The sequence below is a fragment of the Musca autumnalis genome, unplaced genomic scaffold (assembly GCF_047663935.1).
Source record: "Musca autumnalis isolate F117 unplaced genomic scaffold, ASM4766393v1 scaffold_5, whole genome shotgun sequence".
Classification (NCBI taxonomy): Eukaryota; Metazoa; Arthropoda; class Insecta; order Diptera; family Muscidae; genus Musca; species Musca autumnalis.
Genome location: NW_027412088.1, coordinates 8,760,848 through 8,787,151, shown reverse-complemented (window position 1 = coordinate 8,787,151; position 26,304 = coordinate 8,760,848). Strand labels below are relative to the sequence as shown.

Here is a 26,304-nt window from a genome sequence, read left to right as displayed (position 1 = left end):
CAATAAGGTCAAACTTGTAGAGAATTTTCATAGCTACAATATTTTCCTTAGTCCCATTTCGATAGGTCTTGCGGTTTCCAAGCAAAATCGTGAAAACCTAAAAAACCCTAAAAATGTCATCTTGAATCGCGATTTATTTAAAAAGCGCTCCGGCGTTTTTTTTTTGTTTTTGACTTTTTTCAGCTATGAACATTGTAGTTTCAGAATCCGCAAAAACTTCTCAGGTGTAAGCACCTTCCATTTAAAGTTGCTTCATAAGCACCGGGTAAGTCGAGTCAATTCTCCGGCCACACTCTGGTTTGAACCAAATAACTAGCCCCAACATCTTTTTGTGCGACATCTGTTAGGTTAAGAAAAATTAAAGCATTCGTTTTCTTTATATTTTCTATTTCCAAATTCGAAACAGTCTTTAAGCGAAGACACAAATCCAACAATTTTCGAAGACAAATATTCGAAAATCGTTTCATATTCTCTTTAACGATCACAATGATCACTCTCTTTTAAAATTGCTCTCACTTACCACTTCATTCTCTTCCATTCAATTTTCATTTTTGTTTACTTAACAAAACGGGCTTCTGTGCGGCTGCTTTGGTTGTTGCTGCTCACTCTTCTTTACCAAATAACAAAACATTCGTCAACGAAGTTTTGAAGTAAACGGATGTGTGAGATCGCGGTTCGATTCTTTTTGACTTGTTTGTTTTCAGTTAAAAAAGAAACAATATTAATGATTATTTTTTAAAAATAATTAGAAATCATATTGTTTTATTAAGGAGAATGATATTGGAATGTCAATTACAAGTAAATCATGGAATTTGTTAATAACCGATCTCTGTTTTGATTTGGTGTGATAGTATCTAAAGTGGGTTCCAATTACTTTGCGTGCTTTCGCCTCTTTCTATTGTTGTTTATATTCGGCTTAATAAGCATTGTTTACGCTGAGTTCGGTATTCGGTACGAGTGCAAAAGCGAAGAATATTGCAAAAAAGAAAAGAAATAAAAATAAACAAAACTACCCCACAATTTTATTATCATATGAGGTGGTCATCAGTTTCTTTTTCTTGCGGAGGAAAGCAGCGTCAAAATTTCTGAAATGAAACATTTGTTTTCTAAAATTAAAAAATATAAATAACGAATCATAAAAATAAGATAAAAATAGTAAAAAATAAACAGTGAGAAAAAAACCAACCAATGAGAGCTGAAGAGAAATGAAAAAGTTGTAGGTGCAAAACGAAACTCTGGCAAGCAAGTCATGTAAATGAGAGCCATGGATATGATAATCAACAGGTGTAAAACAATAACAAATGCATTTCTATAGGCAAGAAGAAGAAGAAGAAGTCAGCAAACACAACAACAATAAGTTAAAAAAAAACATTACCATGAAACGTCGCTGTACCCAATAATCAAAACAAAAAACAACCAAGACTGGTAATAACAAAAGGGAGTTTAAACCGGTCATCGTTTGGTCTTTACATGGAACGTGAGGACCCATAGTGGTTTCAGGTGAATGATGAATATGAATATGCATGGACCTTTAAAATGCATGTATTGTAAAACTTTACCTTACATTGCTGACAATTATAAAAACCCGATTGAGCTGCACTCCAATAACTTTAAATAACAATGACTCTAAACAGCAAGACTTGTCTGGCGAAAGCTGCATCCTTATACCTTTGCAGAAGTTCTAACATGACTTCTCATTGATAATAAGAAAACTACCTGAAAATACTACAAATCATTTTAGTGCAACAAAAATTCGATAATTTGGTTTTCTAACCACCTACCGCCCATCTAAAAGGGTCATCATACCTTGGAACTTTTATAATTTGTATAATCACAACAACAAATACTTTTGTCACAAGCTGTTACTTTACGCTACATTGATTTACGAATTTGCCAAAGTAAGAAACAACTATTGCAATCCCCTGTGATTTTTCGTTCATTCATGTTTTTTGTAAACTTGTGTTACGCTTCAGTGATTGTTGACAAGAAACCTATAAATTCGATAAAAAAAAAACAAATAATAACTACAAAGCAACAACAAATACACCACCTACTATTATTGTCAGTGATAAACAACAAAAAGTTATATTTGACAACGATTTAATTTTATTGATTAGACTACACAATTTTATCGTTTACAATAAAAACAACAACATGGCGATTATAAAGATTTTGGAATATATGTTGAGCATTTTATTATTTCTTGCCGTATTATTGGATTTAACCATTGGCGGAACACCAGGATATGTTGATCATGGCGATACAAAAGGTAAGTGTATGGTTCTACACGAAGAAAAATATATGTTAGAAATATGTTTGGATCCAAACAAATATTTGTTTGGGACTGATTGCAAACAAATATATGTTTGTATCCAAACATAATTTGTTTGTGCCCAAACAAATATATGTTTGCAACATTTTGTAACATATCTCAATTTTATTTGTATGGGTACCAATATATTTTTATGTTAGAACATATTTTTTATGGGTGGAGAGAGGATTTTTTCAAGGGGAGTAACAACGTAGCAAGCGAAGAGCTAAAGAAAAAATGGTATTCATTATGTTGTTCTTTTTTCTTCAGTTCTCTGAATACAATCGTTGAGTAAAGACAGTAAAATGAGTGAATAAATCAGTGCACATTGGACCCAATGACAGGTTTTTGAGGCAACAAGTCACTGGAAGCAGCTAGAGCTACCAAATTTCGTTCCAATGTTTATAATGGGCATAAAAGTACTTCTGCAAAATTTGGTAAGAATCGGTTCAGATATAGATTTAGTTTTCATATATATGTTTCATCCGATTTAATATTTAAGCCCCACAAAGGTCACAATTTGCATCCCATCGCCTTAAAATTTGATATGGTAAATCCTGTTCAGTTTAGAATCATGTCCTGAAAATTTGGTTCTGATCGGTTCAGATATATATCTACATATATATAGAAACTTTTTCAGGTATACCATGATGTTCGAATTATAAATCTTCTGAAATGGCTGGACCGAATTTGATAAAATTTTGTTTGTAGATTCATAAGGTCTGAAAATAGATCGTATGGTACTTTTTATACCGAAAAATGGAGAGGGTGGGGGACCTCCCCCACAAGGTGCGTTTTAGCCAAACGCGAAATCTCAGAGATTATTAGACGCATTGGTATACGAGAAAACAATAGTAATTGTGACCTCTATCATTAATTTATGTTTTGGAAGTAGAAAACCGCGTTCGCGTCCGTTATTTGAAAACTTTATAATTACAGGTTAAGATCTTGAAATTTAGAAAGTGTTTGTAGTACCAGTTATAAAATTTAAAGATCTAGAATATTGAAGATTTCAATGCTTGGTGTAACTCTGATAAGATTACTATAAAATTTGGCGACTTGTGTCATATTGAGCATCGTCCAGTCCCAACCTAGTCTAATAAATAAAAATATTCACATTTTTAAGTGCCACGCTATCTGTAAGTATTTTTCTATAAGTTTTCGGATCCATACGGACATCAAATTTTCTACACATTTAGTACTCACTATTACCTTCTATCACATATATATATTAGGGTTATGACTTTTTTACAACCTCATATCCCTGTATCATAGCGTGATGAGTTTTGCCATAAGATTACATAAAATCTTAATTATAAGGTGATTCGGTGAAAAAACCTCACGCACAAAATGATTTTAAAATTTGAATTCATTAAAATTATGGATTTTATATATAATTTTTTGAAATCACTGAAAACAGATATATAATTGAAAATAAAATTTAGAGCCACATGAGATAATTAAAATGACATAAAATGTATTTCTCACTATTTTTCTTCAATTCTGAGAATCGTAAAAATGTCGTAAACGCTTTTATTCAAAAATATAATTTTTTAACAAAAAACAAAAAATTTAAAATTTTTTCAAAGTGACTTTTTTCGCGACTTTTTAATATTTGAATGAAATTAACGTTATTATAGTTATAAGTAGGCTTATATTTATTCATTCGTGCACAAAAAATTATTTTTTGAAAAAAATTTTTTTTTCATTTCATATATTTTTTTCAAAAAATTATTTTTTTAAAATCGATTTGTGCGTGAACTTTTTTTATATTTCAATGGAATAAACGATAGCATAGTGATTAATAGGCAAAAGTTCATTCATCCCTGCTACAGGAAATCATTTTTGAGGAAAAATGTCAAAAAGTCATAACCCTAATATATATATATTAAAATCGTTTTTGTAGAGGATCACAACAAGTCAAATGTATTTATAAAATGTATTTTCTGCCCTATAGAAAATATGATAGCATTCATTTCAGATAGCAGAAGAAAGAATGGCCGAGCCAAATTCGAACTAGAGTTCCCTTTGCCTTTTAGTTTTTGTACCAGCCGCTGATGTACCGAGGGCTTATGGAAAAAACTTTACTTTGTTAAAAGTTATTTCAATTATTCGATTATTTCAACTCTAATAAAAATAACGCTAGACATTGAACAACATTTTAACAAATACTTCTTTATTAACTTTCATAGAGTCAAGAAGCGAAATAGACTACATCCTAGCCGTACCATGTCCTTGTAAAAATCATGACTTTTTACACAAAGAAATTAGTCCTGAATCGCTGGCAGACATGACTCAATAATGGGCTATAACGAACGGCAACTGTCGACTTAATAAAAATGGTATGTGAATTTGGCTTTACGAGTATTTAAATTAAGTTGTTTTAATCAATATTCAACGTGTTAAGTTTACTAGGACTCGGACAGTTGAAAGTAGTATTTTAAATTGAGCTCGGCAACAGGTCAGCTAAAATCTTATAAATTAAAAAGTCAGAATTGGAGATTATTTTTGGCAAACTCTTAATCGGGTATTCACTATTGAGTTTTTTGGTCCTTCGAGCTCTTTTTGATCAAATGTTAAAAAAATCCTATACATTAAAAAATCATTATGCGAAATTGTTGCGTAATATCTTTGATAATTTTACAGTTTTAAACTGTTGCTTCGAGCTATTTTAAAACTATATCTTAATTGTATAAAATCTCAATGTTAGCTGTAAACTAGCGCGGTGAAAATTTATTAAAACAAATTAAATGATTTGTCTTGAACTTCTGGTCCTTCGAGCTGCTTTTCGGTTTCACCGGATTAACATATTTAAAAGGATTTATTTGGCGTTTATGCAATCGTATTTACAATTTGAATCCACTGGATTTTCTAAATCCAGTACAATGTTAATATGCTGTAGAACCCTATAAACTTACATATAAGCAATTAGCTAGAACAAGCTTTGAAATTCTCTCTGGGAATTTCACAGCTGTTTATTAGAATTAACTCACAAATGATACGCTTCAAATGACAAAATTATATACATATGTATGTATATTGTTATTATTATTTGTTAACGATAATTACATTGGATTGCATTTCGCGCTACAGTTTTTAATTTGGTTGTTGTCATTGTTGCTGTTTGTTTGTATTTTTGCCATGTTTTCTCTTTAAATTTGTTTTATTATATAGGTATTTTGTTTAAGTTTTTTGTTAAATAAATTTCTTGCGAATAAACATTGACAACGTTAATAACGTCACACATTTTGCAGTTGTTTTTATATCATTCACCTTTATACTGCTTATCATGCGAAATTTAAAACTCTCCGACCAACGTGTTGTCTGAGCTTATTATGATAAGCCCATCTTGTTGTTAACATTTGCAGCGAAAAGCAGCAAAAAAAGAATAAACTTAGTCATTTAGTTAATAATACGAAGAAATTAAGTTATCGATAAATGATAATTTTCATCAAGATTTTATTATTCGAAGAACAGAAGTTTTACATAAAAATATTTTTATAGAAAGATAAGTTCATCGCCTCAATTTCGGCAGGTTAGGTGAAATGTTGCAAAAAAAAAAAACACAATGAAATGAAAAAATCTGCTTTATTAGCAAAAGAAACAGAGAGATTTTTTCTGTGTACTCTCACTCCCTTTCTCACAACAATTACACCTGCACTTGCGATTATCGCTGCAATTGTTTTATTGTTGTTTTTGTAGAGACTCACAACTAAACTGCATTCATCCGTGAGGTTACTCAGTTCAGCTGAGCTACATATAAAATAGTTGTGTGAACTCTGCAGCATCTCCAACCCCTTTGGGCTATAGTATTTTGTGTGTGCTATTCTTCATTGGATCTCCTTTCCCTGCCTGTATTTTGGAGCATCTTTTATTAGGCCTATTTCAGCTGTAACGTAGTTATTGCCATTATTATTATTCCACTTGCTGGTGCCAGTAATGCTGCTGCCACTTTGCTATGATGCGATATCAAATATGATAGCGTTTTATGTAAACAAAGCCATAGATACTGTGCTGACTGACAGACACACTGATAGTCGTCACACAGCCAGCCACCAGCTAAACCCATACCAATAACAATGCAAACCAGTGTGTGAGAAAAAAAAATAAAGTTGCAATGAAACTCTTGCTGTAATGCAGTACATGCCTGCACAGTGGGTTAAAACGAAAATAGCAAAAAGCTGAACTCGAAAAATAAATATATAAATATACAATTAATTAAAAATGATCTTCGTCTACCCACTAAAATAATATCTAATATACCGGATGATCGGACTTAACCACCTATAAAACGTAGCATTATAGTTGAATTTGTGGAACTTTGGTGGACTCCAAATTGTTCAGTGTTTGGTTTTAATAGCTCATCTCGAGAGAGAGATAATTAAAAAATCGTTTACACATACAAAATAAAGAAGAAATAAAACTTACCATAGTATTTGCTTGAACATAAAAAAGACTTCTCAAGTCGGACTTTAGGTAAAATTTGGATGACAAATGATGGCGTATAAATGGTAGTTTCCAAGTTTGACCATCTACCGACATAAATAATAACATCTAATATGCCCGCTGATCAGACTTAACCATCCATAAAACGTAGCATAAAGGTCGGTAGACTACAAATTTTTCAATGTACCTCTTAGGGCCATTATTATATGTGTTCTTTTACTATCTGATGGATTTCAAAACGCAAAATAAACCAATTTGGAGGAATTAAAAATATAATTTTTACATTGAAAGTTAATTTTGAGCAGCACATCTTTGAAATTCAATCATCACTTTTAACTTTAAGTTAACCGGAACGCTATAAATCTGTTCGGTAAATCCAAACTATAACAAAAGAAGACTTATAATAATGGGGGTTAGTCTTAATAGTTCAACTCGAAAGAGAAATAAATAAATAATAAAAAATATCATCGCCTTATTTTGAGGATAAGAAGTGATATTTTCTATTTTGCTATCTTTTTTTTTGGCAAACTTCTCTATAGGCGGTGTCTTAAAATTCATCGTTCGGGCTCGGCTATCTGTAAGGTAATGTGAATCGGCGTAACACACATTGATACGAAAGAAGGGATTGTCCCTTCGGGCCGGACCACCAGTCCCGGCTCCGTTTGGGGACCAACTGGTAGTAGCCTTTATGGGTACGAGGTCGTACCAGAGACTTAATTCTGGGACCACGGGTGCCGGCAAGCCCCCTGGTCCTTGTAGAACTTTTCTTCGGGAATGCAGTCTCCGACTGGGGCCGGTAGTTGGTGCGGCCCTTCGGGGAGTATCGTGGTGGCTGTGGTTGCCCAAAATCGCGGGAAGAGTTCGTAGAACTCGAATGGGGTAGCATTCTCTACCGGCTGTCTGCGCCATAAAAAGACAGGAGTTTTAGATGGTGCTCCGCGCCAAACCAAGGTGGTGAACAGGGCCAAACACCTGAACGCAATTGGTACCTCACTACGGTGCAAGGGGCGCTTATTGGTCGCTTGTAACCAGTCCAGTGTTGTGAGGACACCGTGGGGTTAGGCTGAAAGGCAGGTACCCACGTTAATCACACCACGTCCTGTCCCTTCGGGGATGTTTGTGGAAACATGTGTACATATCTACATATATAGTTTTCTGAATGCTAATTATTGAGCCTGGTTGGTTCCTTTAAAGTTTTTTGAGGTCTATTAAAGTCTAGGATATTTTAAAGACCTTCACTACAAACTCTCTTTTTTGAAAAAACATCCCTTCCCGGTCCACTGTGGATTTTGCCTTCTGCATTATGTTGATGCAACATTTTTCTTGGTTTTTTGTATTACTTTTCGTATAACTTTGCGAGGTTTGTGTAAGCTATACTAGCATGCATATGTACATACATATCTTCATACATTTGTATATCTTTAGAAATATTCATGCCAAAAGCATACATACTTAAGCGTGTCTCTGAAGAACCAACCATTGTTTTGGGACCTATGGAACCGGTTTGTTTTATACACTTCTTGAGTGTTTTGGTTTTGCTTCTTTTTTATTGGCAATATAGTGGCAACTTCTTGGTTTTCGTTGATTTTGTTGTTGCTGTTTTAAGTTGTTTTTTATTTGCCTCATGTTGAACATTTATATCTCTTTTGCCTGGAAAATATGGTGGCAAGCCGCAAAAGAACAGCAACAACATCAAGTTTGTTTTAACCCATCCATCCAGCCAGTTTGTCGAACGAAATAAGAAGTTTATGTTTTGGCTTCGTAAACTTGACGTTCATGTCATGCAGAAGGCAAACAATAACATAAAGTTACTCACTACGATCCACAATGGAGTATTGCAATTGACAAGTTGTAATGGTATCCATAAGCGGAGGGTATCCCTGAACTGTTGTTGTTGTTTTCATAACATATGATGGTGGCAATTTTGTTGTGTGTGCTTATTTGTTTATCACAGCAAGCATGCTTTGCTTAACCTATTTTATATTGTGGTCGTTGGTCGATCGTCCAGTCCAAAGGTTAACTAGATTTCTAGGCGAAGGTAGGAAGCAATGATAAAGACCAAGTATCAATGATTCTATTTTTAGGTACAACATTAGATGGAAAACTATAAGGTAAATTGAAGTGCCCGATTGATAAAGATCTATACGAAAGGGAAGAAGATACGGACCGACTTTTTAGCTTTTCCACTTTTAAGAAGTTGTAAACGTCATAACAAGAATAAAACTACTCAATACCACAAACTTTTAAAACAATTTAATATCCAACAGATTGTGCTTCAAATGACCAGAGGCAGATGATTTCCCATATAAGGGAGGAAAAAAATTTGCTGTTACAAAGCATTCTGTAATGACCCAGTTTTTGCAGCAGTGCGTGTCTTGACACTTGGAGCTGCCTATTAGATGTGTGGATCGATTTCTTAGGTGATGGACTTAAGGGAAATACAGTATAGTCTAGAAGTTATTGGAAGTACAGTACTTTTTATACGCCTAGCCCTTAGGCAAACTAGGGTATATACACATTGATACGATAAAAATGGGCCTAACCAAAATAATGGTTTTATCCCCAAATGACGCACCTATCTTTGGAAGAAATCTGTTTCAGACAATTTGGAGTCGTCCGTCTGTGTGTCGTTCTGTCTACCTGTCTGGCTGGTGCGCATGAGAACTTTCCAATAGATCATACGATTTGATGTAAACTTTGCACTTCATAATATTTTGTCCAAACTTAGTTTAAGTTCGAAGATGGGCCACATCGCTCAACTCCTTCGGTTACCTTCCCCACAAAAAATTAAACATTTTCGGTAAAATGGTTGGATTTGGTCCAAACTTTGTACATCGCAATATTTCTACCAGACATCGAATATCCTAGGGGTACCTACTACACATAATATCAACAATTTTCGCAAAAGAGCAGTTTAAGGGCATATCTCGAATTGTTTTTGCAATTTTTCGCAGTATGTCGTCCTTCAGGTCACTATTACGACAATAACCTTTTTCGGGGGCAAGTTCATAACTGAGATTATGACCCAAAAGTTCCAAAAACTGCTGCCGGCACCAAATAAAATGACAGATGAGCATGATTACTTACAAATATCGGGCAACATATTCGGGTATCTCCCTCACAAAAATTTCAAAATGTTCACTTGAGTGCAGTTGTCCAGTGTGGTCCTATATACAGCGGCATGGTTCCTTTCGTGGGCATGTCCATTATTCCAGACATAATGAAACAAAAGTTCTTAAAAGTCGTAGGATAACCAACTACAATGGCTGGTGATCACGATAACGAAAGGAATGGCTGACATTGGCCCAATCTTTGCATATCGTAATATTTCTCTCAAACGTACATGAAGTTCCAAGAATGTCTCGATCGAACAACACCTTTGGGTACCTTCCTCACTAAAATTCAAAACTTTGCTTGAGTGCAGTTTAGGGGAAGGAAGTCGATATGATATTATCCGTAGACAGTTTCATGTTTCCAGACAAAAGGCTCTAAATGGCACCATAACCCTCAAAATTAGAACTAGTTCCAAGATGGAATATGACCTCTAAAAAAATAATAGCGTGTAGTCATTTTGCTAGGGAGGGCAATACATCCTGCGATATGGGCTCCAAAATTACCTAATAATTAGTGCCACTCCTTTATACATCTCTCGCATTAATGAATTAATTCAAAGAGTGACCCATGCCCTTTCCTAGCTTCTTTCTTCAGACTTGAACATAGATTATGTTGATTTATAGATTTGTCTTTTGACAACATCGACTCACCATTTAACTATAATTTCCGTTATAAGTACAAGCCCAAACTTCTGCTCCCAAAATTACTTTCACATATCCTCTTCATAGGAAACTTATAAACAAAACAAAATTTTATCAAAAACATACGATATTTGTCCCTCTCTTCCATCTTCTCTTTGCAGCGAATAAATAAATCAAAGAAATGTCCTTCTCCACCCTCACACTAACGAACCAGGAATAACAAATCAGTTACCCCGAGAGAAGAGAATATTTCAAACATCTGTTCATATGGCAAACAATTCATTCTTCATCATCATCTTCTTCTTGGATATCTTTTTAAACAGCCAGCCATTCATTCCAAAGGCTGATTTCCTTCTTCTCTGCTCCTTAACAAGCCTGGCAAAGATGACAGCAGGAAAGGAAATTATTTTTCCTTGATCAGTGGCGAACAGGTTTTCAGCGTAAATTCCCATGGTGCAATTGTGTCTTGTCAAGGTAAAAGCAGCTAGAAAGACAAGTAATAATGAAAACGGTTGTTTTAGAGTTCCTTTTTTCGGGCTACCTGCGACCATGACTATTGGAATCACAGCCTATAACAAAAAAGTGGAAAAACAACCACCTTCACCGTCATCAACCTCATCGTCGTTGTCGTTGGTACCTTACCATGCTGCCTTAGCCCTACCGACGAATTTAAACAAAACATTTAAATTTCAAAACAGTTTTAATTCAGTATTTTTTTGCATACCTGAAGTTTACCTGTCTAAAGTCTCAGTGTGTTTGAAGGGACGGACAAACGGCCCAATGATCGCTTTGCAAATGTGCCCATGATCGCTTCTCTCTGTGTTTGCTGATATTCATTCTCTGTGTGTTGGGTATCAAACCAAGTTATTGTTTAGCCTGCCGATGAATACACAACGAATGAGCCATTCATGTCTTGGAAGGCTGCGGAACCAAACAGCAAAGAGGGAAAGACATCTCATGGTGAATGAATGCCATTGATTGTGCATTTCTGGTCTCGCACAAATTGGGTTTTCAAAAGGATGATCCTTGTGGATTTTGTTGCAACATAAATCTCAGCCGCCTTGTTGCACTTTCCGTAAGAAGATCTGCTTTTGCAACGTTTTTCCCCGGCCTTTCAACCTGCTCTGCAAAGATTTTCGTTTTTTCAATGATGTTGTTTACAAGATAAGCAAAAGATAAGGCTAATCTTTTAATGACGTAGCTGTACTTGGCCTTGTATTTTTATTGTTGTTGCTTTCTCACACGCACCATTTTTATCCTTGAAAAGATTTTATTTGGAAATTTACGCAACATTGCACATGGGAGAGATCTTAGCATAAATTAACGTCACTAACGAGAATTCGTTCACCTATTCTTAGTGAAGGGGAGTGATTTTGGAATCTAAGTTACAGCTAAGGAAATGTTCAATTTTGTAATGTGATTCACGGAATGAGATATTAAAATAAAATACGTGCTGTGTATTAGGTGTAATCCCTATGTATTTTTAATGAATATTTTTTGGGGGGAGAAATATTATAATTTTACTTTCGCTTGGATATCCAAAATTTTCGAACCCATAAATTATTGGAGTTGAAAAATTGTTAATTGAAATTTATATTCCAACCGAAAAATGCATTCCGCGAAGAAACAAACGACTTCATAAATTTCAGAGAAATCAATTTAAATTAGGTGAGATTATATTTATGAATTTTTGGAAAATAACTCTGGTGAAGAATTGAAAAAAGATTTGGATTTTTAAAATTTTGTGTTTCTTCTTTATAAAGAATGTTTCGGCATTATCAATCGATTAAGAAAATAATTACAGGAAAAATCGGGCAGATTTTGAAAGAAGACCTAATTGGAACTTTCATCTTCTAACAGATCGAATGTATTTAGGGTCTTTTCAGAATTTTGTGGCCCCGTTCAATGGATATCGTGCATATGGTATTTAGTGACCTTTTTTACATTTTGGGGAAATGAATGGAATGGACTGACATAGTCAATTTTGGAAGTGGATCTTATTTTGAGAGTCATATCTTTTCGATAGATATCGCGCCCACTAGTCATTTCAGTGGGTTATCGTACACCTGATGGACCAGTATACCAGGAAACATGGACTTGTCCACGGAAAACATAATATGGCTGTACATCTTCGGTATAAATTCCCAAAGGATCCCCGAACAGACCCTAAACTACACTTGGACACAAATGTTGAACTTTTGTGGGAGAGGTATCATAAGGAGAGGACCGATATGGGCCATTTTAGAAGTTAAACTAAGTTTGGACAAAATATGACGAAGGCCCAATTTTGGACCAATTCGGTCTATCAGTTCGAGAGTTATTGTGCTCTCCAACTACTACATATGGTGCCATATGGATTTTTTACAACTTTCGGGCTGTTATCCCAAGAAGTATGGACTTGCCACTGAAAAAACTTTTACCGTTGTAATTGAGACAGCGATTGCAAGTTGCTTCAACAGAAATCAATGTTAATCAAGAGCAGGTCTAACTTATCCGAAATTTTGTGTGGAAGGTACCCGAAGGAATGAGCAAATATAGCCCAAATTCAAACCTGATCTATATTTGGTAGATATATTAGGATACGTAAAGGATGGACCAAATCGGTCCGTCCCTTCAAGAGTTATAGTGCGCACAATTTTTCCGAACATTTTTGAACTTTTGTGGGTAGGTACCTGAAGGAGTGAACCGATATGGCTTATCTTTCAACTTAACCTAAGTTTGGATAAAATACTATGAAGGCAAAGTATCATTTAAATCGGATACTAAATTCGTAAATTATCGTACTTTTCAGTCATTTTAGATCGGAAGGGTGTTTTACTGCTTCTGTGCATTATCTGAGGAATTATGGATTTGCCCTTGAAAAAATTCTATTATTGCAATAGGAGCTGCGAGTGCAACCTTCTTCAAAAAATTTAAAATAATCCATAAACGATTAGTTAATGGCTATATAAGGTTCAAAATACTCAAAATCGGCCAAATATTAATAATGAAACTATATGAAAATCCGATACGATTCTAGGATTCATTTTTAAGCCACAACAAGAAAGTGGCAAAGTTTTTCATTGATTGGTCCATAATTGCGAACTTTAGAGAATATTCGTGAAAATGCAACACAACGGGTTCATCATTTTGAACGGTCATATCTCAGCCAATTCTGCTGCGATCGATTTTTTCCTATTTTCTAAAATTTATGAGTAGAGGTAACCCCTGAAATTACAAAAACTCTCAGTAAGTCCTTAATGAAATCAACATCCTGAAGTGGTGGTCATAATCTCTTTTTTGTTCCAGCCCTTAGTAACAGATTATTTCCCATAATTAGAATTATAAGTTTTTTGTGACTTCCTTGAACAGTCCTTAAGGTACAAAAAGCACATAAGTTTATAAAAGTGTCTTCCTTTTTAAGAACGGAAGGCAAATAAGCAAATTCCAATTACCCAATATTAAGTACTGCACTTGAGACGAACTCCATGCACTTGACAATAGCCGAAAAAGGAATGTCGTCCTTGTAGAATATTCTTTTTTACAAGAAGAGAAAAAATCTGTTACAAATGTTTTGCATGCCTTTTCGCTGGATATGCTTTATGTCCTATTTGAAAGAGAATAAATTTAGTACAAAAGAACAGGTGTACTACCTTTATACAAGGCTGTATGTGTGTGTTCCTCAGCGAGCAAGTTAGGATATTAAATTTCATAATTTTTGGACAATAAAAGAGAAACGTGTGACATGGCAAAGCCGAAAATACACATATTGGATTGTATGTCCTTACAACAAAATCATTTTAAGCCCACATATGTATGTGATTTCAAGGAAGAGGTGTAGAGTGAGCGTTTTGGGAGGGTTGGACTACCAAGAAATTGATAGATAAGGTTCTCTCTATGGAACATATGTATGTGGGATGTGTGCAAGTGGGCACTTTAAAAGCACTTGAGTCTATTATGATAATGTGTTTTTGTCTTGTATTTTTGTTGTTGTAATCTTTTGCTGCCTAAGTATTTATGAAGGTATTCTTAGATGGTATACCGTTAATTATCGGAAAACACTTGGACAAAAAATTATTTCCGGTTGGCGTTTTACCCACTGCATCCTTTACCACTACCAGTACTTGCCGCATGTAAGTGCAGTGCATTTCTAGTATGATGGCTGGGGACAGACAGTCATTTTTCTTGCAAGATATGGTTTTAATAACAAACAATCTTCCACCAATCTTTCGTACAGCAGTCTGATGGCGGGCGACAAGACTAGACATTAAAAAAATATGATTTTAATAACAAATAATCTTCACTTACAGACAATTGTTTTGTTGTTGTTTCCTCCTCAATTTACCCTTAAAGGGGTTTATTTACCTTCCTGGTTATTTGTACTTCAAACAAGCAAAGAAGTGTGTTTAATTTCATGTAGGTATGTATGTATTTTTATCAGCAGCCAACCAGCCATTCGTGGCCATTTGTTGTTCCCAAGAATTATTTATACAACATCATCATTATCGTTTGTCTTAATCGATTATTTTTTCCATTGATATTTTCCCCCAAAAGGAATAAATAATAATTCTGAAAAATGGAAAGAAAGTTTTCTCAGGTCAAATACCGCCTCCCCCTCCTCCCCTTACAGCTACAGCTAGTAGCCACAAGTATCAACACCAATGTTTATTTCATGCCATCACCGACAAAATGCAGCTGTTGATGATCCAGTGGCAGCAACAATAATAATTCTTCAAAGTGTTCAATACTCTCATTATCATCGCTAAATACTGATGCACCACCATGTGGTGTGTCTGTATTTTATTTTTGGGTGGGGGAGAGGTGGGTAATTTTGATTCCCTCCAATTCGTGTACTGTTACTCCTCATCACTTTTACTTTTGTTGTTTTTGTTTTAATTATTTTCCTCTCCAGCCCAACCAATAGCCAATCATGTGTATTTGCCTCTGTGGCTACCGTTATATACGAATTCTACTAATACACTCTCACCCACTTTTCACATTTCAATTGACCAAACGATCTTCATGTTCCCCATTTTCCTTCCCAGCATCCCCTAACGATAAACGCAAAATGTGTGTTGCATTACCGAACTCCCTATAATGCTGAGATGCCACATGTAAACAACAGCATTTGGAATGGGGGATAAGAATGGAAACTAAGTTCATTCATTCTCTGGGGAAATATTATAAACATCCATTATGAGAATTTAATGGATTTTATAAATGAAACATAAATCATTGAAGACTACAATCTTTTCCAATATTTTCTGTTTATGGGACATTTAGCCGATAGCCTTAGATACTAACGCTATTTTTTTATATAATTTTATTGTAATTTTTATTATAAAAAATATTTCAAATAAATAAAAAATAAACAATAAATTGAAGTCGTATATTATAATTTTGGTGAACATTTTAATGAAATTGAAAATGGATTTTAAAAATATTTTGCGAAGCAAAACTACATATATATATCATCAAAGGCACTCCTAGTATATACCATTTCGATTCTGCAAATCGAGTCGATTCGGTTTTCATCACATACCTGAAATTATAATAAATATTCGATCTTAATAAATACTCTTTAAGGGTTTCTATCTATTGAATGTCCCTTTCAGGTCTTCTATATGTAAAAGTATGTCAAAAGATCTCTCATAGACCTCCTTAAGGCTTTTTATTTATAGAAGTCGTTTTTAGATTTCCCATCTATAAAAGGCTTCTTTCAGATCTTATATCTGTCTAAGATTCAATCTATTGATTGAATAAACGATGATGAACATAAGCGTTACTAATTCAAGAAGTAACTAAAATGGTGGCCGAAGCAAAGGAAGGGAGAAGTCCAACGCCACAAATGAATTTCCAGGGAAATCAATTTTAAAAGAAATCAAGAAGAATTTTTCATCAATTATAAATCAATAACATTCTTTGGAGAATTATGATGCATACTTCACCATGCTTATGGGAGGAGCGAGTAGGGAGCAGAAAATGAATTTAGTTATACCCTACACCACTATGTGGGGAGGGTATTATAAGTTGGTTTTGGCCAAAAAGTTTGTAACACATCGAAATAATGGTCGTAGACCCATACTTATATATATCAAAATGAATGTCTCGACGAGCTGAATCGATCTGGCTATGTGTGTCCGTCAGTCCGTCCGTCCGTCCGTCTGTCCGTCTGTCCGTCTGTCCATCTAAACATTGTAATCACGCTACAGGCCGCAATTTTGATCGGATCGTCACGTAATTTTGTATGTTGATGGGGGTCCCGGAGGGGAAGAAGCCTATTGATTTTGGTGATGGTCGGATAATATTTAGGGGTCGGAAAGGGCAAAAAACTTAGGTGGGCAAAAAGACAACGTATTTTTCCAAAGCCAATATCTCAGCTTCTATATGGGGTATACCAAAAGCAAAACCTGACAATGAAAGCAGAAAATATCACCTTTCTAATGATGTAAAGTAGGTGCTCGTAGGTGGTCAAACAACGAAGATGGCAATAGTAGCAAATAAAACCCCAATTTTCATTTTTGCGATTTTAATTATATTGACAAATGTCACAGCTTTGGTTGAAAATTTTCCAAAAGCTAAGCCTGACTATGAAAGTAGAAGATCCCGCCTTTACAATGATGCAAACTAGGTCGGCGTAGGTAACCAAATAACGGAGATATCGCAATAGTCGGTAATACATCCCATTTTTCCATTTTTTTGGAAATCACGCTACAGGTCGCAATATTGATCGGATCGTCACGAAAATTTCAGGGTTAATGGGGGTCTCACAGATGAAGAAGCATATTGATTTTGGTGATGGTCGGATAATATTTAGGGGTCGGAATGGGCAAACACTTATTTGGAGAAAAGTCAACACTTTATTTCAAAGCCAATATCTCTGTTTCTTTAAGAGGTATATCAAAAGCAAAACCTGGAAAGGAAAGTAGAAAATATCACCTTTACAACGGTGTAAAGCAGGTTGTCGTAGGTGGTCAAATAGCAAAGATATGGCAATAGCCGATAATGTATCCCATTTTCCTATTGTATTGTAATCACGCTACAGGTGGCAATTTTGATCGGATCGTCACGAAATTTTGGGGGTTAATGGGGGTCACAAAGAGAAGAAGCCTATTGATTTTGCAGATGGTCGGATAATATTCAGGGGTCGGAATGGGCAAAAACTTATTTGGAGAAAAGGTCTACGTTTTATTTCAAAGCCAATATCTCTGTTTCTTTAAGAGGTATGTCAAAAGCAAAACCTGCCAAGGAAAGTAGAAAATATCACCTTTACAACGATGTAAAGTAGGTTGTCGTAGCTGCTCAAAAACAGAGATATCGCAATAGTCGGTAATGCATCCCATTTTTCGATTTGTTTGTAACCACGCTACAGGTCGCAATTTTAATCGGATCGTCACGAATTTTTTGGGAGTTGATGCGGGTCCCACATAGGAAGAAGCCTATTGATTTTGGTGATAGCCGGATAATATTTAGGGGTCGGAATGGGGAAAAACTCATTTGGAGACAAATTCAAAGTTTTATTCTTTGTGAATATATTGGCTTCTAGTAGGGGTATTCCAACGACAAAGCCTGTCAATGGAAGAAGAAAATATTACCTTTACATTGGTGTAAAGTAGGTTGGCGAAGGTGGTCAAACAAGGGAGATACCACAATAGTCGGTAATGCATCCAAATATTCAATTTTTTTGCAATCAAGCTACAGTTCGTAATTTTGTTCGGATGGTCACGAAATTTTGGTTGCTTATGGGGGTCCCAGAGACAAAGAGGCATATTATTTTTGGTGGTAGTCGGTTTATATTTCCTAAAAGAAATGTTTACCAGTGAAAAGCTTATGCACAGGGTAGTGGTGTAGGGTATCACATGGTCGGCTCCGTCCCGACTATAGCCTTTGCTCACTTGTTTTTTAATTGATATGGTCAACGTTAAACAGTAGCAGATTTTTATGTTGGCTAGCTACTGAAAACTCATAGCAAAAAAAAAAAAAAACTTTCGCTATATTTCCCAGGAAATTAACACCATTGCGCTAAAGCTGTAGCAAAAAAGGCAACAAAAGCAACCAACCTACCTTTCCATTTATCTTTAGCTGACGGAGTTCAATGTAGGCCCAAGCTTGTTTTCATTATTGTGGGAAATTTTCCATGTATACCGAGATAGTCAGTATGTTCTTATTTCCTTCACTTGTTTTCCTCTTTCCTCGTAGATTGCATTTTCCTCTAGGAAATCGAAAAGAAGCAACAAATAAGAAAAACTTTGTCATACCAACTGAAATGTATTGTTTCTTTTTTTCTAATAACACTGTGCAACATTTTAAGGGTAGTCTTGTGCAAACAATTTGAACTGGGGATTTTTTGAAAGTTGTTTTAGATCCAGCTTGGATATTATGGCCCCATCTAAACATGGTTAAATATTGACTTTTTAAAGCAATTCGGGGCTATATCTCTGAAACCAATGTGAATCTTCTGGTGACCTCTAAAGCAAATTTGTAGATAAGGGCAAAATAAAATATTTGGAGAAATAATGAACTCGAAAAACTACATTTACTGTCTCAAATTTTATAATATATCTAAAAATATGTCGAAAATGTGGTTAATAAACTAAATAAAAAATAAACTCTTCGTGTGAACAGTGTTTGAAATACGTGTTGTAAAAGATATGATACAAAATACCGCTTAAACAACATGAATTAAGCATTTTAGAGTTTCAGAATGTTCTGAAGAATTGTTGAGAACATTATTTGGAGGATTTTTGCAACAGTTTACTTCGTTCAACTCGCAATACTTTAGCTGATACCGACTAAAAATTACCGAAATTATGTAAAATTTTCTATATTTTATCGATTTTGATGACCTAGATGGAGTTTTTCTTATGCTAGGGCTACAACATTGCTAAAGACACCAAGGCCAAATTCCTATTAGTTTCTGAGATAAAAGCCCGATAAATGCAAAAAATAATTTTGGTCCGGTTTAGATGAGGCAATAAAATTCGAACTGGATCTGACAGGACAAATCCCAAATAGGGGTTTTGCTTCAAAAAAAAAAATAAATAAATAAATAAATAAAAAACATTCTAGAAGAAAAAAGAATTGTCATTATCTGCTGCTCTCATTACTTATTTATGAGGCTTAACGTGGAAGCAACAAATAACTAATTTGAAATTACTTGTATTCTATTTAAAAACAAAAAATGCTTGACCATTAGGTTTTTCCCAGTCCACTTCGTTCCATTGGGCAAGGACACTTCTTTCATATCAACCCAGCAAAATAAATTGGAAGTAGTGCAATGTAGACTGCTTCTATCACGGCATGTTTTGATGCCGTTCAAACGGAGTCGTGAAAAAGGCACTCCAATCCTCACATTTTAACCGCATTTGGATGCAATCCAAAGAATCACATCCACTTGTCACATTTTAACAACATCCGGATGCAGTCCAAACGGAGTCGTGAAAAAGGCACTCCGTTCGCTACATTTTATTAGCAGTTGTTAGAGATCCCTATATGAACATAAATCAGATTGTACATCTCTACAGGCAGCGGCTTTCATTTTCCAAAAAGAGATAAGCGTGTTAACATGTCCAAACATTTGTTAATACAAACTAAATAATAATTAATATTTAAATAATATTTAATTTGTGAACATTTTTCCGGCAACTCACCAGAAGAAAATTTCCGAATGGAGTGCTGTTGGAGTACGTGTCGAAATCTTAACTGGTGATGGGAAGACAACCCATTTAGCAAATGAAGCAAAAACAGTTCAGCTTGGAACAAATGCAAGCGGAGGAAACACGCATGTTTGCGATTGAATACAATGGAGAATTTTCATCATTTGTGTTAATGTAATAAAGTTGTTAATATTTTTGTTTTGCACAAATAATAAATGCATTTTATTTGTTCTGGCATATTTTGTAATGGCTTGCACAATTTCCGCAGAATGCCTGTACCAAACACGTGCTTTGGACTGCCTCCTATTCTACCCCAAAGGGTTAGTTAAAATGCAATGCCAAAGGGTCAGTTAAAATGCAGTGCAAAAGGGTTAGTTAAAATGCAATGCCAAAGGGTCAGTTAAAATGCAGTGCAAAAGGGTTAGTTAAAATGCAGTGCCAGAGGGTCAGTTAAAATGCAGTGCAAAAGGGTTAGTTAAAATGCAATGCCAAAGGGTCAGTTAAAATGCAGTGCCAAAGGGTTAGTTAAAATGCAGTGCTTTGGAGTGCATCTTTCAGTAGTCACGCTCTTGTAAAAATCATCAGTGAAAATGCATAATTTGATGCACATCCAGATCACTTGTACATATCATTTAACTGCATCTTTGGAGGCAAACATTTTGCTGGGAATGAGCGAATGCGAAATCATATTAGCTCAATGATATGGCACCTTTTTATATCCGAGTCCGAACGGCTTGTTGTGAGACACCACTTGTAGAAAAGTTTTACATGGCTGACAGGAAATGTCGCCAATATTACGTTGAGGGTTCCTGGGAATCAGACTAGAATAGTCAGAGTGCAAGGCGGGTGTGCTAATGTAATACAACTAAACTACTGGTAGGCCCAAAATAGGGAAAATTTTGAGTTCGTACATGAGGCTGAAAGGGCGAGTATTCAATTATTGACCGACGTCTAAGGGAAGATGAAGGCTACCTATTATTTTAACAAGAGCGAAATAAAGAGAAACACTACAATCGAACAGAGTCGCATACACAATAAATAAAAAGTAAATAAAAATGTAAAATATAATATACGAGGGCGGTTCGGAAACTTCTTAGCCTATCAATGAAAGAGAATAGTTAGTTTTTCAAAAATATTTTTATTTTTCAACATAATCTCCTGAAACTTCAATACACTTAGTCCAACGCTTTTCTAGCAATTCTATCCCTTGATTAAAATAGTTTTCCTCAAGGTCTTCAAAATAGTGGTTTACAACTGTAATTGCATCTTCATTTGAGGTAAAACGCTTGCCAGCAAGGAATTTTTTTAGATTTGGGAACAAGTAAAAGCCACTGGGAGCTATATCAGGAGAATAAGGTGGGTGGTCAAGCAACTCGTACTTTAATTCGTTGATTTTAGCCATTGTTAAAACACTCTTGTGCGCTGGTGCGTTGTCTTGATGAAAAATTATTTGTTTGTGTTGTAAGCCAGGACGTTTTTCCAAAGGTTGCAATAGTACTCTGAATTTATTTTTTTACCCTTTTGCAGATAGTCAATCAATAAAATACCTTTGAAGTCCCAAAAAACCGTTGCCATAACCTTACCAGCCGATTGAATTGTTTTTGCCTTCTTTGGGGCACTTCCTCCAGCTTCAGTCCATTGTTTGGATTGTTCTTTTGTCTCTGGAGTATAGTGGTGGATCCATGTCTCATCAACAGTTATGAAACGACGCGTAAAATCCATTTTATTTCGCTTAAAACGTTCCAAGCAAGCTTGAGAAATGTTCATTCTTATGTGTTCTTAATCGACTGTTAACAAATGCGGCACCCATCTTGCAGAAAGCTTTTTCATCTGTAGTTCTTCATGCAAAATTAAATGGACTCGATCATTTGAGATGCCCATGATATTAGCAATTTCACGCACACGCAGAAATATTTTTCGCTTTTGTTGGAACAAAAATATCTGTTTTGGTTCCAAAAATGTATTTGTTTTGTTCAAACATTGTAATCCAAATCCAAAAATACCATCTTTTGTTCCAAACATAGAAAACAAAAATAACTTTCGAATTTCCGCAATATTGTAAAAATCGTTAACAATACCGATTGTAGGAACTATCATACTCTAATTTTGTTTACAAAAACTATTGTCAACCCAGAAAACCAGCCCAGAAATTTTTGATTTGAGTGTATATACTTCTCATATACACTTTTCACATAACTTGGATACAAATGTCGCGTATATTGCAATCATTGATGAACACAATACATGGTTTGCTGCATTGGCTGACAATAAAGACAAACAAAAAGCCACAAGCACCCACCACAACATAAGGAATAATTAAACACCATAACAAACTCCGGTATAACACCAAACCTCAAAGCACAAGGAAGATAGAAGAATGAAATAAAACAGAAACAAATAAAAACAAGAGTCTCATTGTTGGTATACATACACACAAAAACATACAAATAAAACTCACCATAATTATTTTTTTCAACACGGCATCGAATAGCGAGAGAAGAGAAAAAAATTTTCGAAGAAATGAGAGAACTATTGTCCAGTTGACAAAAACTATTTTTGGATTTAACAAAACCCAATTGTTGGAAGCACAATACAACATTTGGAATTTAACAATATCTTTACAATACATATTTTGCTCTTCGAATATTGTTGGATCAATCATATTTTTTTCTCTCCGTGCACTTTTATTCGTCGATCATTTAATACTATATCATGCACTTTGGCTACAATTTCTGTTGTTGTTGTTGCTGTTTTTGGACGTCCATTACGTGGTTCATCTTCAATGCTTGTACGACCACGTTTAAATTCAGCAACCCAATTTTTTACTACATTCACCATATCATTATGAATTTCTTGTCCCTATAAACCTTTTTTATGTAAATATTTAATGACAGCACGCATTTCTAATTTTTCCATTGTAAAAAAATTGCGGATGCGTCTTTTTTGAACACCTGTTTCTATATGAAGGAGTTGCCAGATCGAAACAAAATTTAACATGTGTTCATAACAGAGATGGAAGTTTCCAAAACACTTAACTTTTTTCTGTTTATACCGCGCTTTTTGTGCTAGGCTAAGAAGTTTCCGAACTGCTCTAAACATAAAGTATAAAATATAAAAAATAAAATATCGTAAAATGCCTTCCAAACGTATATAAATTTCTGAAATCGGATAAAACCTAAACTTATGAAGATAATGTAAAGTCATCCAATGCAACACAATCGGTATTATAACCTGAAATTTTGAGAGTTTTTTTTTTTTTTTTTTTGTTTCAGCAGACAAATGTCCATGTTCTGAACCTTTAAGGTATGTATTTTATTGTAATAATATCCAAAATGCTTGTTTGCTTTTATTTCACGATTTTATCGTGTCCACCTAATTACACTGTGCAATTCAATTTTTTTCAAAATGATGGAAAAACCGAGAAGATTATAAAAGTAGAGCTAAAAATATGAGACAAGCGTATCGGCTTTTTTAATGTTAACATCGGAAAGTAATCAAAGTAGGCGGGGAAGTTCCGCCCATGTCTAGTTTTTTTTTTCGAAATATTCGAGTTAAGATATAATATCCTTGCATTTTAGGTATACAGTGTCTTTGGCAACTTTACAGAGGAGGATGTGGGCAATATTTTTGTTAAAAATTTTAACCCTCGTGCGGTTCATTAAAGGGGTCCTTTTGGTCCTTTTTTCGAAAATCTTTCAAAAACTCCTTTAAAATGTGATCATTTCAAATCCAAATATTCTACAAAATTGTTCGCCATAAAATATTACTATACGTCTCAGAATACACCAAATCTGTAAATCTTATATAATCGCCAGAAATCTCTAAAAATGAAAAACACGTTTTAATGTTAAAGTCGGACTTCATATGAGTTTATTCAAAATTGGCCCACAAAAGCCATTTATGTCTTGTTTTTAGGATTAATTCCGTAAATGTCACCAGAGCAAGAGTTACTCCCATCATAATATCTTCCATAATATCTTAACTCGAATATCTCGAAAAAAACTAGAAATGGGCGGAACTTGCCTCGCCTACTTTGGTTTCTTTCCGATGTAAACATTAAAAGCGCCGATACACATATCTCATATTTTTTGCTCTACTTTCACAATCTACTCAGTTTACCTCGTCATTTTTTTGTAGTCGCACAGTGTTATTTTTATATAACCTTTTCATTATAAGATCTCATCACAAAGGTCATAACTTCTTTTCATTACATTTGATATATAACCTCAGTCAAATCCATTTTCCTTATAGAAAGGAAATTTCATTCAAACTCTCTTAAGAGAAAACCGATCTAAACCTTGTTTGCAGTTCATATAGTTATTAATGTGAACCCTTCGATGGCCAGCAAGTAGGCAGGAGACTTGCTGGCAGAATGTGCGAGTGTTGTCTTATAAACGACCAACTAAATCAACAACAGGAAATCGAACCGGCTGTAAGAGTTTCTCAAACAACAAAAAAAAAAAAAAAAAAAAAAAAAAGACAGTAGACGTACAACAATTTTAAACCAAAAAAAAGAAAAAAAGTGGACTGTGGCAAAAAATAAAAAACTCCAAGTAAAAATACTAAAAAGAAACGTTAAGTCTTTCCAAACAAAGAGAACGGTTAAAAAGCCGACACGAAGAGGACAATAGTTAAAATGAATGTAAACAACTAACTGAACTGAATACCCCTTCGAATACCCAGATTGAACCATCACCCAAAAATTAAAAAATATGATTTTTAAAAATGGGAACACTCTTTGACCACAAATGACTTAAGGTCCAATGCAGGAAGAGGGAGTTGTTTGGCACAAGATCGGCTTGTGTGCAATAAGGACACTTTTAATTTTTTTATTTCATGTTTTGTTCTTCTAAACTCTAGCTTTATTGTTGTTGTGATAAAAATCATTCTTCTAACGATCTGTTTGTATGTGTCTGTATGTGTTGAAGCACCACATATTGCATGTTAATCCCAATTAACCGCTATTAATATTATGGGTCGTTCTACAGTTACTTGCAGCAGACATAGTCGATACTATTTACTCAGTCGCATATGCCGGGGCAGGCAGACGAATTGAAAAACTTGCATTTTTTTGCCATTTCAAATGCTTGGCGTCACCAACCCATTCACAACCAAAATATTTATGTTGCGTTTTTTGCTTGGGCTGGGTTATTGAGGGGGATATAAAAATCCTGGGTGTCTACTCGCTCACACAATGTTCATAATTAAAAGATCTTGGAGATATTGGCTCTGGTGGACTATGTCAAAAGCTTCAGATTTAACCTTAGGGAATTGGGGTTTTAACACAAACTGCCCATAAATCGAAATTCCATCGGATCCATTTTAATAACCCGTTCATATGCAACCAACCATTTATCAATGTATCATTTTGTGTTTTGAACGTCACAAAAATCCAGGGTGTGTGTCTCATGTGTACTCCCTTTTTTACAGAAATTGTATGTTGGTTTTACGATCGTCTTCTTCTCTTAAAATTTTTATTAATTTTCTTCAATTCATTTTCTCAACTAAATGTGTTGGCTGGTTGCAAGCACCGCTTGTTCGATTAATGTGTCAACAAACAATTGTTGCTGCTGATGCCAGCCACGCCACTACTGTTGTAAAAAGGGACCGCCACTAAATGCACGCTTTTGACTTTGTTTCCAATGAAATTCTTAATGATTTTGGTAAATACGGGTTACATTAAAGCAGCCACAAAACCTTTATTATTACAGCATCAAAGCAACAGCAGCCCTTTTTCAAGAGAGATCATTTCTTGATAATAACACCAACCATAAATGAATTTACAAATTGTAAGACTGATTATTGCCACCCTTCAATGTAGTAGTAATGATCGTCGTCATCACACTTAGGCGGCGTTGTGACGTTTGTGTGGGGTGCAGGGAGGATGGGTGGACGGAAAATTGCCATCAATAGTGGCTGGTTGCAACCAAAGGCATTCCAAAGTGACTAGAATCTGCCATGACACCCATTTGCCCTGAAGCTTAATTGTTTTTAATTAACAAAATGTTTCTGTTGAAAGCGTCTGCTAACCGCTACTGCTCAATACTCAAATACTATGGCATCAAGAATAGAATTCCATGTATGTATCAAGTATTGAGCACAAAAAACATATGCCAAAACTTATAAAGTTTCGTCATCAATAGCATCGAAATTACCA

General features: G+C 34.9%; 1 protein-coding gene across 3 annotated transcripts in view; it reads left to right on the top strand.

The window, feature by feature from the left end:
* Positions 1-629: 629 nt before the first annotated feature.
* LOC141387109 (epidermal growth factor receptor-like) overlaps positions 630-26,304 on the top strand; it is a 94,159-nt gene continuing 68,484 nt past the window's right edge. For 2 of the 3 annotated variants that reach the window (XM_073956260.1, XM_073956262.1), the window contains exons 1-2: positions 630-2,002; positions 2,140-2,269. In XM_073956260.1, the coding sequence (XP_073812361.1) occupies positions 1,943-2,002; positions 2,140-2,269 (190 nt within the window). In that variant the 5' untranslated portion in view covers positions 630-1,942. Of the gene's footprint in view, positions 2,270-26,304 lie in introns of all 3 variants that reach the window. The other variant, XM_073956261.1, reaches the window with a different exon arrangement.